Below are 18,386 nucleotides of genomic sequence, written 5' to 3'. Positions count from 1 at the left end.
TAATCCTCTTGCAGCACTAGTTTACCCCAAGAGATTATGGATTCCTGCTAAGGACCCCCACCTTCTGCCTTGAGCCCCCCGGGCGCCCTGATTCCAGACACATGGGGAGTGGGGTTGATCAGGACTGTTTTCCCTGCATGCTGTGGCCAGATGATGTCTTTCTTCTTTCTTGGTTTTATTTTGTAATCAAATTACTAATACAAACTTCTCAGAGCGAGGCAAACAAAAGCTGCAGGATTTCAGAAGGAGCAGCAAAGGCATTAAGAGAAGACACTGTCCTGTGGAGAAACTTCCAGCAGACATAGGCGTTCATATCAGTTCTTAAGTGGGGATATTTGCAAGCACTAAACAATGAAAAATTTAAAACTATCGACATCAGAATCAATTCTTTGGAAACTGCTTTCTGTAGAGCAGTAGCAAGGAGTTCTCAGAGCTGTCTAGTCCAGTTGCATGTCTCTGAGCTGAAAAATAAAAACCCGATTGCTGCTTCACAAAGACCTTTGGAAATTTTGTAACAAAAATCAACAGAGCCAAGTTTTAGTTCTTGCGCTTGTTTAGCAAAAGCCTCTCTCTTTGTTGGAGGAGAAGGTTGGCTAAGGCTGTGCTTCTGGTAGGTGCTGTGTGCCCAGGCCTCCCGAATATAGTCCCAATCCCCCAGCTCTTGGAGACCCAGCTAGGATGACCAGAACTGTTGGCCCAAGACTGTTCACCTCCCAGGATTGGGTCTCTCAGTGTTAACAGCTGAACAATGCTTGGAAAACTTAGGCAAGCTGGTCATCTAAGCACCAGCCTGCACCCAGTTTTAAAACAGCGCCAGGACAAGAGCCCCGACAGGTATATGATCGCCACGAGCAGTCTGTGTTTATATATCCACATTAAAATATAGAACAGACTCTGATATTTTATATACATTGCTGGAGTCTCTCTGGTTCCTAGAAAATAAATGCAGCTAACTTTAACCCTTTAACTTCCACTCTTCTTTGCCTTCTGCTATTGTTGCGGAATATTTGTTTGACTATGCAAAAATCTGTTGCGTTTGTTCAACTATGTAAATATGTGTTGCATTTGCTTATGCTGCACAATATTTGTTTATGTGTTACTGTTTACCGTGCCTGCCTAAGGCACCTGATTGGCCTAATAAAAAGCTAAGTAGTGAGGGAGGAGGTACAGGTGGAACTTCTGGGCAGGGAGAGTAAGTAGGAGGAGGAATTTAGGGTGTGGGGGGAAGAAAAGCAGACGAGAAGGAGACACCAGGGGCCAGATAGACAGACAAGAGAAAGAAAGGTAAAAAGCCCCAAGGCAAAATATAGATGAAGAGAAACAGGTTAAATTAAGTTAAAAGACCTAGTGGGACAAGTCTAAGTTAAAGCCGAGCATTCGTAATTAATAATAATAATAATAATTAATAATAAATCTCTGTGTCTTTCTTTATTTGGGAGCTGGTTGGTTGGCCTAAGAAAAATCATAATTACATACTCCTCCTCCAACACCCAGTCTTTTACATCTAGTTTGCAGACAGAAGCCCTGTAACCCTGTCCAACCCACCCCAATTGCCATACTTCATGCAACCGTCTTTGGACTAGTCTTTCAGTGTGAATTGGAAATATGTCTTCTCTCAGAATAACTATGCAAAGATCAATAATGTGATTAGATATCCGTGCCCCACCTAGCCTTGCATGGAGGGCTTTGTTAGCAGGCCAGCTAGCTCCCTCTCCCTGTTTTTTGGAGTCTTTTATCAGAACAGAATAGTTAGAAGGTTCCTTTTGGAGTCAGCATGCCACGTGTGCCCCCTGCTCCCTCTCCCTGGATAGCCCAGTCCTACTCCCCGTGTCCTGCTGCACACCCCCTTGGCTACTCTGAGACAGAGTCCCATATTCCTGGAGAAGCCAAACTTCTGGAACTGGAGTTTAGATGTGGAAAATATTTCCTTAAGGAAGCAACTTACCAGAAGGTCAACACGGCTGAACTGTTCCCAGTGAAATTACTCCCAGGGACATTCATGTTAAGTGAGATTTTTACGGGCTAATGGGTGTGCAGTTTTGCAGAAAAGTTATTTCCAAATGCTTTGCTTAAATTAAAATAGGGAAACAAGGTTCTTTTTCTGAATTTGATCCCCCACCCTTCCAGAAAATACTATTGCCAGTAAAAAGCAAAACCAGCAACTAGGAGATGCGTTGTGAATTGTGGGTCCCTAGCTGCAGAGAGAGCCATTCTCTCTCCCAATCTCCCTCATCCACAGCTCCTCTCTGTGCCCATGCCCTGGCCCCAGCACCCTCCTGGCTTAGAGCCACTTGCAGATATTCTGAGGTGACAGCTGCCCTGACCAGTGCCTTATGCAAGCGAGATCCAGTTAGACTTGCTTCTTTGACTGATGTCTGTCTTTCCTTCCCAAAGAACCCTCGACACCTGACGGCCAGAGCATCATCAACAAAGACAACTTTGATTTGTACATACTTAAAAAAAAAAAATCAAGTGTACTTTCTACTCTGACTGGAAAGGCCCCGGGAGGTGAGTGAGGCAGGTGTTCCAACCCATTTTGTATTTGAAGGAGTCAGATCAGCCCAGGGCTTCCCACCTGTCCTTGCAGCAGGGCTCTGGCTGCTGTGTGCTCAAGACGCCAGCCTTTTACACCCTGAGCCTGCAGGCCCTTGTGGTGATTCCTCAACTTTCAACCCTTGTGTGAAGTTGTGTTTTCTAAGGGAACTGTGGTTTAGTCACTGTGTGGTAGTGAACAGTGCTCCATGAACTCCTTTTTCCCCATCACACGGGCAGTCTCAGTGCTCCTAACCTTGACCCTCCTGCTAAAGGCTCCGCCCTTTATGTCCAGTCCTACGTAGTCTCAAGATGGGCCCACTTTCCACCTGCCAATCCCTCCACCATGCTGTTGCTCCTTACCGCTGGGCTTTAAGTATCTGCTCTACTAAATTCCCAGCTTCTGCCCCTGAAGGGTTTTCTCAGAACCGTGTCAACTCTAGTGGAATGCCCCCTCGCCATCCACACACACATATATGGTCATGGAGCTCCCGATCGTGTATAAATCCTGGCGTGTGTGTGTTCTTTCATGTGACATTTGCTTTGGTTTCCCACTGCACCATATATTCCGTGGCTATGGAAATCATGTCCTCTCCTGAAGCCCAGGAGTTTTACAATTCAAATCGTGATAAAAGAAAGAATCAAACAGATGGAGAAGGTGCTAAGTGCTCTAGGGTCTGGATGGAAATATTACCATCTTGCTATTAGAGGCAGTTCTGGTATTATCAGTGCTTGTACTTTGGAGCCAGATTCTAGGCTCGATTTCCTGGTTTTCCACCATGACCCCAGATGACTTCTCTCATCTACTCTCCTCCTTGGTTTGACTGTGAAGTGGGGACACTAATCGCTACGATGATAAGATATGAAAGCAGTGCACAGATGTGATGTTGGTACTTAGTGTTAACATGGGCACACCTGAGAGGGGCTCTCTAGATTAGGCTAGCCTCTGCACAGGCCTGTAAGGGATCATCTAGATTAGGCTAGCCTCTGCACAGGCCTGTAAGGGATCATCTAGATTAGGCTAGCCTCTGGACAGGCCTGTAAGGGATCATCTAGATTAGACTAGCCTCTGGGCAGGCCTGTAAGGGATCATCTAGATGAGGTTCACCGTGGCGAGAGAATCCACCTGCTGTGGGCAAAACCATTCTATGGCTGGAGTCCTAGGCTGAATAAAAAGGAAGCAAGCTGACTGTTCACTGATTTATTTTATGGCTGCAGATAGGGTGTGACCAGTGGCCCAATCTCCTAACACTGTGACTTGTTCACCAAAACTGACCATGCCTCATTTCTGAGCCTTGTCCCTTACGGATGTTTTATCATGGTAAAAGGAAAAAGAGACTAGCACACAGGACATCTTTGAATAAGCCCTGACCCGCGGCCGGTCCTCCATACATACTAGCTACTGACGGCATTGCACTGTGTTCCAGGCATTGTCCAAGACACTTCGAAACTTGTCTCATAATTTCCCACAATTTTTGGTACCAGTGTTCTCCCCACTTGCTCGATAAAGTTACCACTGTTTCCTCTTTGGAGCATACGCCCTCCCCACCCCCGTCAAGGAAATACGTTATCATCACGCTCCCCTTATGGAGCTCAGCTTCTCTAGGACTGCCAGATACTCTTCAGGCCATGCTGCTCCTCCCCAGCCAGGAAGACTGGAGCACTAGCAATTTAACCTAGGTGTGCAGGCTGCACAGGCCTCTGGTCCCCATGAGACAAAGCTGAACAGGACTGGAGTTTCCTCTAAGCTATTCTGAATTCAGGACTTAAGTAACTCTGGGCCTTAATCAGCTATCTACACTGGACAGAGGTCATTTCAGAAGCACATTCAGACCTTCCTGGCATCAAGTTATGGTCGACTGGGCCTGAATAAAGCTGATCTGAAGGGCAGCATCCTGTCCCCGTGGAGCCCACATTACCTGCCACTTCCGTCTTGCCATGTACTTCTTCATCCGGTCCTTGGACAGCTTCTTGGCCTCCATGTTCTTGGTGTCTTTCATCAGCCATGGGTGCTGAAGGCACTGGGTGCAGTCCAGACGGTTTCTGATGGAGGTAGAGATCAGAGGGTTTCTGAACAGGAGGGGAGCTCCGAGATGATAAATGGACACAGCCCAGGGCTGCCCGTTCCCAGCTCACACACAATGATGGGGCACTGTGCGCTTGGTCCCTTCTCCCCTTGCTCTGGATTGCAGTGACTGGACCCAGCTTAACCACCAGCAGATTCTCAACCTTCTGGGGGTCAAGAGGGTTAGAGTTACAGGCATCTACACATGACACCATATTCCAGGGAGGTTTTATCATTCTGCTGGTCACACAGGGGCCTGATCCTTTTGCCTCTCCAAACAGGGGATGAGAATGGAACACTAAGACAAAACCTGTGAGCACCTCTGAATTTTCGTGTCTTATAGTGTGGTTGAGTATCAGGTTTATCCTGTCACAGTCCAAAGAGGTTGTGGCCTACATACAACTTCTAAATTAGGGCAGCCTAGGAACTGCACTGAAATTCATTTAATCTTCCCGAGAGCCTTTGGAACTGAGAAACATTTCAGGGTTATCACTTTAAGGCGAACAAGACTAAATCCAAAGAACCACATGCCAGCAAAAAAAGGAAAGTGGCTAGAAAGAAGCACAGTCCTCGTGGGGATCTTCGGATGAAGGGACCATGATGCTTTAAGTTGACTTACAGTCTTCATATGTCTGCATCCTGCGTGTAGAACTCCATCACAGACATTTAGAAAACAGTGACTGATAGATGGGGGCTTTGGAAGGTGTGCTGGGCTTAGGGATTATATAATGGAGCTTGTTCTGTAGGAAGTCTGTTTTATAAGCACAGAGGAGGCTAATACAGCCTGTTGCCAGATCATTCTAAGGCCGGGGCATCCACACAATGCTTCATCTATCACATCTTCTATGAACGAAGTTTAGTTTGTAAAATCCATGCTTGGGCCAGTGTGATCAGAAACATGCTATCTATCTTGGGAGGAGGATCCTTCACCTTAAAAGGGAATCCAGACTCCCATGACTCCCAGAGTCTTTTGGGGTTGCTAAATTCTGACACAACCACCGTGGCCACTAAGAGGCTGGGAAGAATTGTGAATATAATTCACAACTGTGCGTTCCTCACGTTGTGCGGAGGAGTGGCTATCACCCGGGGAGTCTGAATCTGGGAGGCTCAAGAGGATTCGGGGGTCGGTGGGCATTAGGAGGTTAGGCACAGCCATCTAAGAGGATCTCCAGCAGTCACCTATAGCAACCGCTCTCTCCTATTCCTAGCGGGGGGTGGGGGGGGTGGGGAGGGGGGGAAGGTGACAAGCTACAGCACAGGGAGCCGCAGGCCAGATGCCCAGGTGGTAGTCAGGTTGCAAAATCACCTGCCAATTTTGAACCTCTCACCTACCCCTGGAGGTGGCTGCCTCCCTCCTGCTCCTGTCACATCACCCATGTCAACTGCACCCTTCTTGGCATGGTCGCAACTATCTCCTGTTGCCAAGCCCCACTTGGAGCTGGGGGCGGAGCAGGGGGCGGGTACTGGAAACAGGTTCTGCCTCTGGGCTGACACCTGTTAGCCTAGAGCTCCCGGCCCCAGCAGCTCCTGAGGAGCACAGAGGCTCCTGAGCAGAGCCTCTACCTTCTGGCTGTAACTTAGCTGACTCCACTCACCTGGAGAGACAGACCGACAAGTTGTAACCTCAGCTCATCTCTTCTACCTAGCCCGCTCCAACTATGATAAAGGCCGCATGTTTAATCTTCCTTCACAGCTTGATTTCATGGGCAGGGACACCCCAGCACCCACTGGTTACCAGTTTGTCTGTGTTAGAAGAAACTGGGCCGTATCAAAGGAATAGTTTCAATGTGAATAAAACACCAAGCCAGAATAATCTGGGGATATAAAAAGGACTCTCCAATGAGCTATTGGCCGTCTCTGTCATCTGTGCTTGTAAGTTAAGCAGGCACTCCCCCCTGTGAACCTTGACGAGGTCCTGTGGGGTCTGCCAGACTGTGAGGGCCACAGGAAAACAGACAATAAACGCCAGTCATCACAAAGGAGAAGCTGTCCTCTCCTTGAGACCCTTGCTCAGGGGCCACCATTCCAATGGGGGTTCTGTGCTTCTAAAGTGGGCGGGGTGTCTGGCACCTGGAAGCAGGGACCACTATACACAACTTCTAGCTGGGTCTCTTAGTGACCACTCTTTCCTTTTCGGGGAACACAGGACTGAGTGCAGCCAGGAAGAGGGAACTTCACGAATAAAGAAAGGCCCTGCCTTTGGAAACAAGCCAGGAGACTGACAAGACCGCCACCCCAGCCTATTACTTCATATCCTTCTTCAGCAAGTTACTGATGAAATCCTTGGCATCATCCGAGATCTCGTCGAACGCCTCATCATCAAAGTCCCAGGTGGCAGAGGTGACGTTGGCTAACGTCTCATTATCATTGTCACCCATGAAAGGGGACAGTCCGCTGACCCTGGGGGAGAAGAGCAGAAGAACAAGAATGATGGGGAGTTGAGCTGGGAGGTATGGGGGGAGCATGATTTCCCTAAGTGAGCTGAGGTCAAAGGTGGGGGCTCACCCTGCACTCTGAAGCACGCACTATATGGCTCGTGCACCTGCCCTTCCTCTACCTCCAAGAAGGAAACCATATAGCTTCTGTGTCTCTTCTCGGCCACTCACTGCATTCCCTAAGTCACCCCTAGGATCCCCGGCCTCTTTCCATCAACCACCTGGGAGGCTGAGGTGGAAGACTTGATTAATCTACAGACTTTCATGATGTACAAAGCAGAGCCGAGACCCTCCCCAATTCCATCTTCCTCTTCCATTCCCAACCTCAGGCTGGTTCTCAGCCCTCAGAACTTTCACTGAGTCCCTTCCCCCCCATCTAGTTTTTATTTTTTAAGATTTATTTATTTATTATGCATATAACATTCCTTCCATGTCTGCCTGCATGCCAGAAGAGGGCACCAGATCTCATTATAGATGGCTGTGAGCCATCATGTGGTTGCTGGGAATTGAACTCAGGACCTCTAAAAGAGTAGTCAGTGCTCTTAACCTCTGAGCCATCTCTACAGCCCCTCCCATCTAATTTTTTATGTTCTCTTCTGTATTCTCCTTTCTACTTCTTTATATCCCTCCAGATGTGTGTGTGTGGGAGGAACCATATAAGGATGACTCATCAAATGTGAGCCCAATAAACATGAGGACTTTTAACCAGCAAGGAGGCACAAGCTGCCTGAGGCGTTTATGTCCCTCTGGGAAGCCCATCTCCAGGCTGGCTGGCAGAGGACAGAGCACAGCCTCATCAGCTAAGTGACCTTAGGCACTTTCCCTACCTTCTGGTGTCCACCTTCTCTTCGTGCTCCAAAACAGTCTCTTCCTTAACTGTCCTGTCCTGTCTTCAGCAGCAGCAGGCACTGAGCACGCTTTACCACCCGCGGTGTAAAGATCGGAAACAGATGAACTCATTTCATCTTAACACCGCCCCGGAACACAGGTAATTTTCACCTCTTCGTTATATAGAGATGGCAAGTGAGGCCAGGTACAGATTTGTTAGGTAACCTAACAGAGTCCCAGACATTGGAGCCTGAACCCCCAGGCCAACCCTTTATTGCTGCTGTGTGCTCATATTTCTGTGCAGATTAAGAAAGTTGTAAGCATTGCGCTAGTGCATGGAGCAGTTAGGGTTCATCCGGCACCATGTATATCACACACGGTGTGAACTATCTCCCAGGAGCCTAAGCCACAGTTTGAAGGGCAGCGATCCCAAAGTCCAGCAGAACAGACTGAAGCTCACCATCCTCACTTGTGACCTCAGAATACCTCTTTTTTGGCCTGCAGCCCCCTCACCTTGCATTTCAAACCAAGGGCTGACTCTGGGTGTATGACCTGCACAGCTGCCCAGAGTCCCCCCAAGATAACATCAGTGCTCGACTGCCACCATCTTTAAATTGTTAATAATGCTTCAACAAATGGCCCCTACCGCTTCAGTTTGAAAACTGTACTCAGTCCCTTCCTGACCCTGTCCAAATTCCGTGAAATACACCCAGGGTCCCCTGAAGTCAGGGTTTTATGAGCATCCTGCTCCCAAATCCTTATTAATCCATCACCATAAACCACAACACACCGACAGCTGCTGGAGCTGTTCAGCATTCAAAAGGCCTCAGTGTACGAAATCTGCTTGTACCCGAACACTGTGCTTGAACAACACCCACTTAAACACTGGGAGAAGGGTGCCCATGGGAGGAGCCCCTGCTGAACGCAAGTACAAAGAGTTTAGCGTTGGTGAGTGTGTATTTTCTCACTCTAGTTAACATACTTGTGTTTTTGAGTAACAGTACACCATGGCAGACGGCTTTTCTTAAAGCAAGATGCTGACTTAAGTCCATGAGGGCAATCTGAATCAGTTTTGATCATGTGCCCATGAGGGCCTGGTAGAAAGAAGGCTGCCAGTCTTTGAATTTACACTGCTATGTGCTACTCCATCTTGACACCATACTGACTGGGCTGGGTTTCCTAGGGACCTTTCAGTTCCCCGACCTCTGTGATGTGTGTGGCCTAAGAAAGCTCCACCAAGATGCAGCCTGTCTTCGCCTGCGGGCACCTGCTTCTCTTCACCCTTACATTTTCTGTTTGAAGCAAGAAGAGGGAAAGTCCTGCAGTGCCCCAGAGCACAGCAGGGAAAGCAAACAGTCTTGCTGAGGAATGCCAAAACGGCCCCTTCTGCATGCCTCCTTTCCTAATTAGGACTTGGAATCCTGCAACAAACGACAGGTCTTAATCGCTGTCCACGTCACAGGCACGGGGAGCCCCAGCCTCTGGCCTTGGCACTGCTTCTTCCTGGCAGCACACCCATCTGAGACACTCTGTTCTGCTGGGCTCTCTGCTGGCCCGAGTTCCCCCTGAATTAGAAACTTACAATACTGGTACACAGAGCATCATGACCAAGGTAGAGTTGGGGTATTTTAGTAATGCTTGTGCTTCTGGTTATCTTTCTACTTCCTGGCATTCCTGATCATCCTGCTTCTGCTTCCCAGGTGCTGGGATTAAAGGTGTGAACAACCATGCTTAGTTTGGGATTGCAATTTTTTTTTCTGGTTTGGATTTTATTACTAGAACTTACAAAAAGGGTCACGTGTCCTTTTATCTTAGAAACAACCTACCAACCAGTTAGCAAATACACTAATGCTATATGACACCCTACCCCCAGTGTTATCTAGTTTCAAATCAAAAAACTTACCCAGTTTTCATAAAACTGCTATCTGTCTAGGCAAGTTCTTGGATGCTTGGCTTTTCTCTCAATCATGTGGATTCTTGACATTCATTCTCAAATCTGGACCATGGACTCTTCAGGGTGTTCTACTTTCTTAATAGCCTTTCAATGCAGGGCATTAAACCCAAGCCAAAAGCATGCTAGACTAGCCTTATGTCCCTGTGCTAATTGCTCAATTCTTATTTGTTTTATGTATATGAATGTCTGCATGTATGTCTGTGTGCCTACATGTGTGGCCTGTGCCCGAGAAGACTAGGAGAGGGTGTTGCATCCCCTGGAACTGGAGTTACCAGAGAATTATGAGCTGCCATGCAGGTGCTGGGAACCAAACCTGGGTCCTATAATAGAACAGCAAGTGCTTTTAACTGCCGAACCAACTCTCTGGTCCCCTAATTGATTATTTTTGCTTGTTTCTTTTTAGTTTTCAAAACAAGGTTTCTCTGTGTAGTCTTGGCTGTTCTGGAACTTGCTCTGAAGATCAGGCTGACCTCTGCCGCCCATGTGCTGGGATGAATGCCACCATGTCTGGCCTTGCTTAATACTTCACCCCCCCACACACAGCCGAGCTTCACCATCAAATCTGAGGCTTGAGCCTGTTCTTCTCGCAGTCAGGGTGGAAAGTCGGGAGAGCGGAGAGCATGGAAATGCCTCTGGACTACCCTTGCACCATCGCAGGAGTCACAGGCATCCTCTAACTGAATGAGTGGCTAGTTATGGGAAAGCATGCCTGTCGGCAGAACTGCTCAGCACTTCCAAAGGGCTTAACGCTTTATCCCGCTTTCAGAAGCCTTAGGAATCCCCAGTGGAGAATCGGAAACAGCTGGGCAGATTCATGGCGGAACCAGGGACTAAACTAGGGGTTTAGTCATATTTGCCAGAGAGGCAAAACCTGAAGGTAGTGGCTGGGCTTGGCAAGGGAGCAAAGAGGCAGGAATCGGAAGCATTCCTGGGCTCAGCAGATGGGAGGGTGGCTCAATCCCAGGCAGGGCAGACAGAGGCTACAGCCACACACTCTCTTTTTCTAGGCATTTCCCTGACATGTATACAGTGTTAGAGGATGGCCCCTGGCTCTTTGGGGTTGGGAGGATGAGGCACTAGGGAAAGGGAACAGGTAATGACCTCCTTTTCCTTGGGATTTCGCAGAGAGGGCAGGAATGGTGGAATAGGGATGGGGTGGGGCTCAGTCAAGAGTGGCTTCCCCAGGTGTAAGGAAACACCCAGTGCTCAGGAACCAGGGAGGGAAGGTGGGCAGGCGGGAAGGAGGTTTCTGGAAGGAAGGCTGGTTTATGATTTCCTTCCGGGAGTGTGGCCCGGAGCTCCCCACACTCTTCCTGTCCACTCAAGCTACCTTCAGAAGGAGATGCAAGGAACCTCCCTCTTCAGGATCTCCTGGGTGCTGCCACTGTCTCCATGCAAGGACAGGAACTGCCCTGCTTTTCGAAGTGGTCAGACCTTCTGGCCCTATGTCTTAGCTTAGTCCCAATACTTGAAGCTGCTGCAGGAGGCCTCCCCTGGAACTGCTGAATTTTTGAGGAATTCAGATTCCCATGATGAAGCCGGATCCCCCTGCACGGATGTGATGGAGCTTTCTGTAGCTCAGGAGGTACTCCCCAACCACTGTAGAACATTATAAAAACACACTATGATTTGGCCAGTGAGACCCAGTAGCACTCACTGGTCCTAGACAGGGGGTCAGGAGGACTTTCTATACAAAGGCCAAGGTAGGAACTGTTAGACAGACAACCCACTCTAAAGCGAGGGATGAGGCAGGGCAAAAGATGCCACAAGGGCACTCAAGAGCCTCTGCTGCCGCTTCCAGTGCAGCCCTGGTTCTGCACAGCAGGGGCTGAAGGGAAGCCATTGGGCTGGCTCCAATCTTTGTTTTTACCATCACGTACTCTATGAGAGCCCCCTAGCTCTTGAAAGGAAGTCACAGATTTGGACCAGTCCTTAAGGAGCAGTTCAGAAAACTGTCACAGCCACGGGTACAGCCGGGTACAGCTGTCAGGACACCGAGCTGCGGTTGAGCCTTCTTGTTATCTGCCTCCCATCCCTTTCTTTACTCCTATTACCAGGCCAGTTCCTGTACATCAAGGTTGCCTTCCCCATTTAAAAAGCCTCTTTATTTCTTAGTCTGCATTTTAGAGGCAACCTAGTAAACAATGGGGGTGCGGTAGCAGTATCTAAAAGGATTTTTATTTTAAAACACAGTGCTCTTCTGACCCGGTACTCCAAGTTCCAGGTTACATTTCCAACAGAAATGCACAGCTATTCTAAGAACACGTGTGCCCAAAGGTTGTAACGCTACACACTGGACACTACCTAAGGCCCCGTCATTCACTGGATTATGTTCACACAATGGCATGCTGTACAGCTTAGATGGTGAGCCCCCACAGCTGTGTGTGACAGTATGCATTGGTCTCATGGCTAGAGTAAAAGAAGCCAGCTGCTCCCTTCTGGGTCATTTCATGACGCCCGAGGACAGACAGACCTGACCATTAGCTTCAGCATAAAGGGATGATGTTGGTCTCTGGGAGGGTGAGCATGAGCGGATCCGAGGTCTGCAGGATGCTGGTTCTGTCTGGCTTTTTGATCCAGCATGAGACACAGGGATGTGTTCATTGTCAAAACGGACAGAGCAGACCAATTACCACCGCGACTTCTCCTTGTCTGTCTGGGACTATTCCCATTTTTATGATCAAAGTCCCATTCCCTAGGAAACTCTTAGTTCTGGGAAAAATGAAACACTTGGTCACCTGCCCGGACCACGGCAAGCAGTCAATCATGCAGCTTCCATGGCCCTAGTCACTTTGATGTCCAATACAGTCAATCCCCTGCCGAGACCCACTCTACATTTGTGTGAGATCAGATCTGCTCTTGTGAATATCAGAGGATCAGATGATCCCCGTGCCGAAGTAAGAGAGGCCTCCTGTAACAGGCAGTTCTGCAAGTATTGGGACCAAGCTAAGTCACAGCACCAGCAGGGTTGTCCAGAGCGAGCTCACCAAACATGGTTTCTGCAGGGTTCAGTGTTTCACTAGGCCAGAGACCAAAATGAATCTGGTTGCCCCACTAGCCCCAGAAGAGATAGACTGAGCTATTGGCCTCTGTTCTGCACTTAACTAGGAACAGGGAAAAAGCATCCAGTACAGCATCCTCCATCACTAGCACCTCCTCCAAGAGAGCACAGGGAGAGGCAGAGAAACGCAGGGGTTCTTCTCCGGCCTGGAGGACGGTGACTTTAGGCAAGAGAGGCAGGGACTCTCTGTGGCACAAACGCTATGGCCCAGGTCTAAGGGAAGGAGGCCGTTCTCACAGGCCACGGTGACGGTAAAACTCTGAGGATGTGAAAATCCAGGTCACACCAGAGTTTTTCTAACAGAGCTTCTTAAGTTGACTGGGCATTAAGAGTTAACTTTCGCCCTGGGGGCTGAAGACCCCAAATGTCTTAGAGAACATTCCTTGAGATCTTCCTTAAAATAAAATTTTTTTAAAATTGGTGTGTGTGTGTGTGTGTGTGTGTGTGTGTGTGAGAGAGAGAGAGAGAGAGAGAGAGAGAGAGAGAGAGAAAGAGAGAGAGAGAGAGAGAGATTGAGAGAAAGAATACTTAAAAGAGGGTCTTGGATCTCCTGGAATGGGAGCTGTGAGCTGCCTGACATGGGTGCTGGAAACTGAACCCAAGTTCTTTGCAAGAATATAGTAAATGTTCCTAACCACGGAGCCATCTCTCTAGCCTCAAGTTTACTTTCCCTTTTGTTTTAGTGACAATATACATATGTATATATTTCTGAAACAGGGTCTCATGAAGCCCAGGCTGGTTATGTAGCTGAGGGTGATCTTGAACTCCTTATTCTCCTGTCTCCATCTTTCATGTGCTGGGACTGTTAACGTATGCTGTCATATCTTGATGTTCTTGTGCAGTGACAAGGCCTGAACCAGTCCTTCATACACACTGGAAAAGCACCCTACTGATCGAGCAACACCCCTAACCCCGACAATAACAGACTTAGCAGTTGCATGAATGCCACAGCTTTAGGAAGATCATTCCACCATTGCATGTTGCCACACAAATTCAATGGTGGCTTCTAAGGCTCATGACTGTGACCGAAGCTTCATTACAACCCAACAAAAGTAAGTGGAGCTTGGTTACTCCAAATGTAGCCTTGGACAAACACTACGGGTGTGTGGGTCCTGTTAGAAGTGTGGAATCTTGGTGGCCCAGTCCTGAGGCCAAGCTTGCAATCTGAGGCATTACCACAGAGGTTGAGATATATTATAGGTTGCCTAGCACTGGTGTATACCATTGGCTTCTCCTCTTTCCCTCCAGCATTGCTAACTAATTACTGTATTGATCTGTTGTCTGCTGTTCCCATAGAAGCCTCTCCATGAAGAATGCTCACTACTCAGTATATATGTACTGGAGTGAGAGATGAGCCAGGAAGGGGGTGTCCATCCTGTGAGGATGGGGTTCTGCCCTCAGAAAACAGTGAAGATGCTCATCCGTGCTTCCTCTCACCTCATAAGCCCGACCAAAGCCCCCAGGCTGCCAGCACTAGTGAGGCATCCATCATGGAGATCTTTATGTGTGGCACTATATGTGGCTATGGAAGGGTGATGCAGGCCCAGGAACAGGATGGGCTGGCAGAGCCAGGAATGGAAACCAATCACCCTTCTGCTTGGAGGGTGTGGTCCCCATAGTGATCCATCCTCGCCTCTCCCTCACTATTACATAGCCACTTGGGGGCCCTCTGGTGGGAGTGTTCCCCCCACCAAGAACCTTGGGACTCACAGAATATAGCAGATGACCCCGATGCTCCACATGTCTGTGGCGTAGCTGATGGGTTCATAGTTGATCACTTCAGGAGCCACAAATTCCGGGGTTCCAAAGAGGACCTTCAGAGACCCAGCGTTCTCTGAAACCAGAACGGAGAGGGGGTCAATAGACAGCATATCACCGAGTTAACCTGGGGCACAGACAAGGGCTTCACCTCCAGGTGTGTTCCACACACAAGCACCTGGCCACCTGTCAATACATCAACCCACCAGGAAAACCAATAAGTTATATTCTCAATATATAGCTTAAATGCCCTGAGTTGGGCAGGAGTGTAGAAGAGGACACTAAAGTACCTGTCCCTGAGTGGTCCTTTCATAAGTTTGTATCTTTGGCAGGCCAACCCCCCAAGGTAGAGACTGTGACTTGTGTCCAATAATTTCAAGTAGACTGGGATGCTAACATTCACTATGTCTGCTGTACTTTGTTACGAGCTTCAAAGGGATTTGTCTTTACATTGGATACATCCTTCGTCCTTAAAAGGATTTTATAACAACATTCTCCTTAATGCGAGGATGATTTCCGTGCTACCTCGGGCAAGAGAGGTTCAGGGAAGTGAGGTGATTTCCCCATCCAGCTCACTAAAAGTGCTCAGGACCTGGTCCCAGGTGGTCTGATTGCTGGTCCAGGTTCCCCACACCCCCATCCACTGCTTCTCATCTTTATTCTAAGTCTCTGGTTTCTCCTCTCCTCTGCTGCTTGGACAATAGTTGGAGAGACCTAACCTCCAAAGTGGTCGATCTGGGCCATAAAGGAGCAGAGATGTCCATTAGTGGCCAGAATCCACCTCCTGGATGGGAGATGTCAGCAGTAGTAGAGCTTTGGCTTGGGAGCCACATCTGGTCTGGTTCAACACATCAGGACCCGTCTCAGATATTCCAAAGCAAGGCCTTACCAGCTTTCACAGCCTGAATTCCCACCCCAGCTCACACCTAACTCCCCGCTACTTTTTAACTGCTTCCCTGTTCTTTGGTCCTCAGATATCACTGTTCCCATAGTGCCCCTCTACCAAGGAACCGGAACGCTGTGTTCCTTGGGCTCTGTCACTGCCAGATCCTGAGGCCAGTGCTTCCCTGTTTGTTCCATTTATTGGTGATTACTGTCCAAAGGAAGGTCCTATGTGCTGGCTACCATCCTACCCATCCTGGTGGCAGAAGATAATAAAACAAACATCTGCTCGGTATCAAAGAGGGCTCTGGCCATACTGGGCTGGCTGTCAAACAAGTCCATGCCTGTGAGGACCTCACACCCTCAGTGTCCTCTGGATGACCAACATAAGCCTGGACGTCCTGGAAGGCTTACCAGGTGGGATTATCTTGTTTAACTATTTCTTGCTTCTCACGGGGTGGTAAGACACAGACTCGCTCACTCCATCCCTACAGCTCTGTATTAACGGTAGTGTCTGGGAGGGAGAAGGATGCAGCTCAATGGCAGATATCAGGGAGCCCCCGGGCATGCTGAGCTGGGTCCAGGGTTCCTAGGCCAGGCTCAGCACGTCACTGGGACCTGCTGGGCATCTCCTCAACTATGCCCTCCTCCGGGTAAGAAGGAGTGAGGTTGGCTATACATTCTCTTAATGTGACAGCACTCTGCAAGCTGTAACATAATACAGATGTGAGCAGCCGTCATCACCAAAAATGAGTCGTTGTCATCATTATCATCCCCATTATCTTCCCACCACTGTCCCCATTACCACCAGCTGCATTATCACCATCATCATATATGTAGTTAATGCCAAGACGCGTACTGTGCGTAAGGACTATTGCCATCATGCCTTAGCAGCCTAACACTTCTATGGGGCAGGTACTGTTTAGTTCGGCTTAGTGTGATAGAGCAGTATGTAGTAGGGACTGGATTTGAACCTGAGAAGTCTTACTGGTCTCTGACTTTGGCTCCAACACTGTGCATTTCCAACATGCAGTGTGTAGAGCACACACAGCCACTGCCACCATGACAGATAGATGATGGCCTTACCTAGTCTTCGTGCCAGACCGAAGTCAATGAGCTTGATCCTGGTGCCCGTCTTGTTGACACACATGATGTTCTCGGGCTTGAGGTCCAAATGCACGATGCCCTGCTTGTGGATGTACTCCACCCCTTCCGAGATCTGCCTCATGTACTTGATACACTCTCGCTCCGTCAGCTCGAAGTCCTCGTCGATGATGCGCTCAAACAGCTCACCCCCCGACACGCTGTGGGGGTAGAGGAGGCAGGAAAGGCACTGTGGTCACATCCTAGGGTTCTAGGGACCAGAATGGCAGGGTATCCTGCCGAGGTAGGCTAGGGTGTGTTTCTGCAGCTTTCTAAGCCCCATTCATTCTTCTACACATGTACCTGCTAGGCTATTGGAGGGCTCAGTGGAGCATCTGAAAGCCAGGAAGCCCTCAGGCCATGCAGGGACAGAGAAATAAGGACAAAATCGCCTTATTCAGAAGGGTTGTCCCTAGTTGTCTTTTTCTCTTATAGACCCCAGCTATGCTTTTAGGTACAGGGAACTGACATTTCAAATATTCACTTTTCAATAGACGATAAGAATATATTTGCATAGTCAGGAAGAGAAAACTGTCCTTGATAATGAGAATCCTCAGCAAAGTTGCTGGAATTAGTTGATGTAGCCTATTGTTATCGCTATAACAGATCAGCTGACTCTAAGAGATTACTCTCTCTAGCCGTAGCAAGCTTCTCTCGCTTCTACACACACCTGGTGGACTGTGTGTCCCGGGCATGTGTAATCCACTCCACTTCCAGAACCCATATCTGGGAAGCCACTACTAATTTCAGGTGGCCAACGTAAGGCCCTGTGTGAACACGCGGCCCTGGTGTCTGAGGTGTACCGTCTTCTCTGATCCCCATTGCAAGCCTCTAAGTCCACTTTCCCTGCTCACTGCTCAGAGAATTTGAAGCCTGCTTTGGTAACCTATGTGACAATAGGTATCAATAATGCGCCGTGTGAATCCAGTCTCGGAGTTTTACAAGCTGTGACTCTGGGCCAGGTAGTTCCTTGCCACTCACCCTTGCAGGGGAGACAGACAATCCTCTGGAAGCTGAGTCCGGTAAAGGCCGGTGAGTATTCCGGCCACTAGAAGGAGCTAGAACAGACACTTTAGAACCACCCAGAGAAGAAAGACCCTTCACAGCCAGCAGGTGGCGCCTCTTGTCCTGGGGCCTTCATTTCTGCTGATTTCCAGCAAGGCTCTAGGACAGTGTTTCTGAACTGGTGGCTCACATCCCCTTTGGGGGTAAAACGACCTTTCACAGGGGTCACGTATCAGATATCCTGAATACCATACATTTACATTAGGATTCACAATAGTAGCAAAATTATAGTTACGAAGTAGCAACAAAATAATTTTATGGTTGGGGTCACCACAACATGAGGAACTACATGTAGGAACCTACAGACGCTCAACATCCTCCCTCAGAGATTTGACTCTGTAAAGTCTTGCGAGGAATCTGAGGCTCCTCACATATTTTAAAAGTCCTTAGGTCACTCGAATGACCAGACATGTTTGGGACATCCTGGCTTCCTCTGCTCTGGCTCCTGTGAGAAACTGAAATTCAAGCTCTTGGCGAAAACCTCCCCTATGCCACACGAGAGCCTCCATGCCCTGTCTCGGCGCTGTGCATCAAGCCTGTCTTGTCTCAGTTGCTGGTCACCACAGCTGTATGAAGCCTGGCTCATTCCCAGGCTCTCACTTGCAACTGCCAGCATCAAGCATAAACAAGGTGCCCACAAATGTCTGCCTCTAAGCTTAAACT

At 48.7% G+C, this 18,386-nt stretch overlaps 1 protein-coding gene across 2 annotated transcripts in view; it reads right to left on the bottom strand.

The window, feature by feature from the left end:
- Mylk (myosin light chain kinase) overlaps nucleotides 1-18,386 on the bottom strand; it is a 253,252-nt gene that overhangs the window by 9,192 nt on the left and 225,674 nt on the right. For both annotated transcript variants that reach the window (XM_041673002.1, XM_041673003.1), the window contains 4 exons: nucleotides 16,602-16,819; nucleotides 14,586-14,709; nucleotides 6,845-6,997; nucleotides 4,452-4,575 (listed from right to left, as the gene is read on the bottom strand). In XM_041673002.1, coding sequence (XP_041528936.1) covers nucleotides 4,452-4,575; nucleotides 6,845-6,997; nucleotides 14,586-14,709; nucleotides 16,602-16,819 — 619 coding nt within the window. The remainder of the gene's footprint in view (nucleotides 1-4,451; nucleotides 4,576-6,844; nucleotides 6,998-14,585; nucleotides 14,710-16,601; nucleotides 16,820-18,386) is intronic.

This window comes from Microtus oregoni, unplaced genomic scaffold (assembly GCF_018167655.1).
Source record: "Microtus oregoni isolate MIOR12 unplaced genomic scaffold, Mior012 000023F_ref0000262, whole genome shotgun sequence".
Classification (NCBI taxonomy): Eukaryota; Metazoa; Chordata; class Mammalia; order Rodentia; family Cricetidae; genus Microtus; species Microtus oregoni.
The sequence above is the reverse complement of the archived record's forward strand: the minus strand, read 5'-3'. Positions and strand labels throughout refer to the sequence as shown.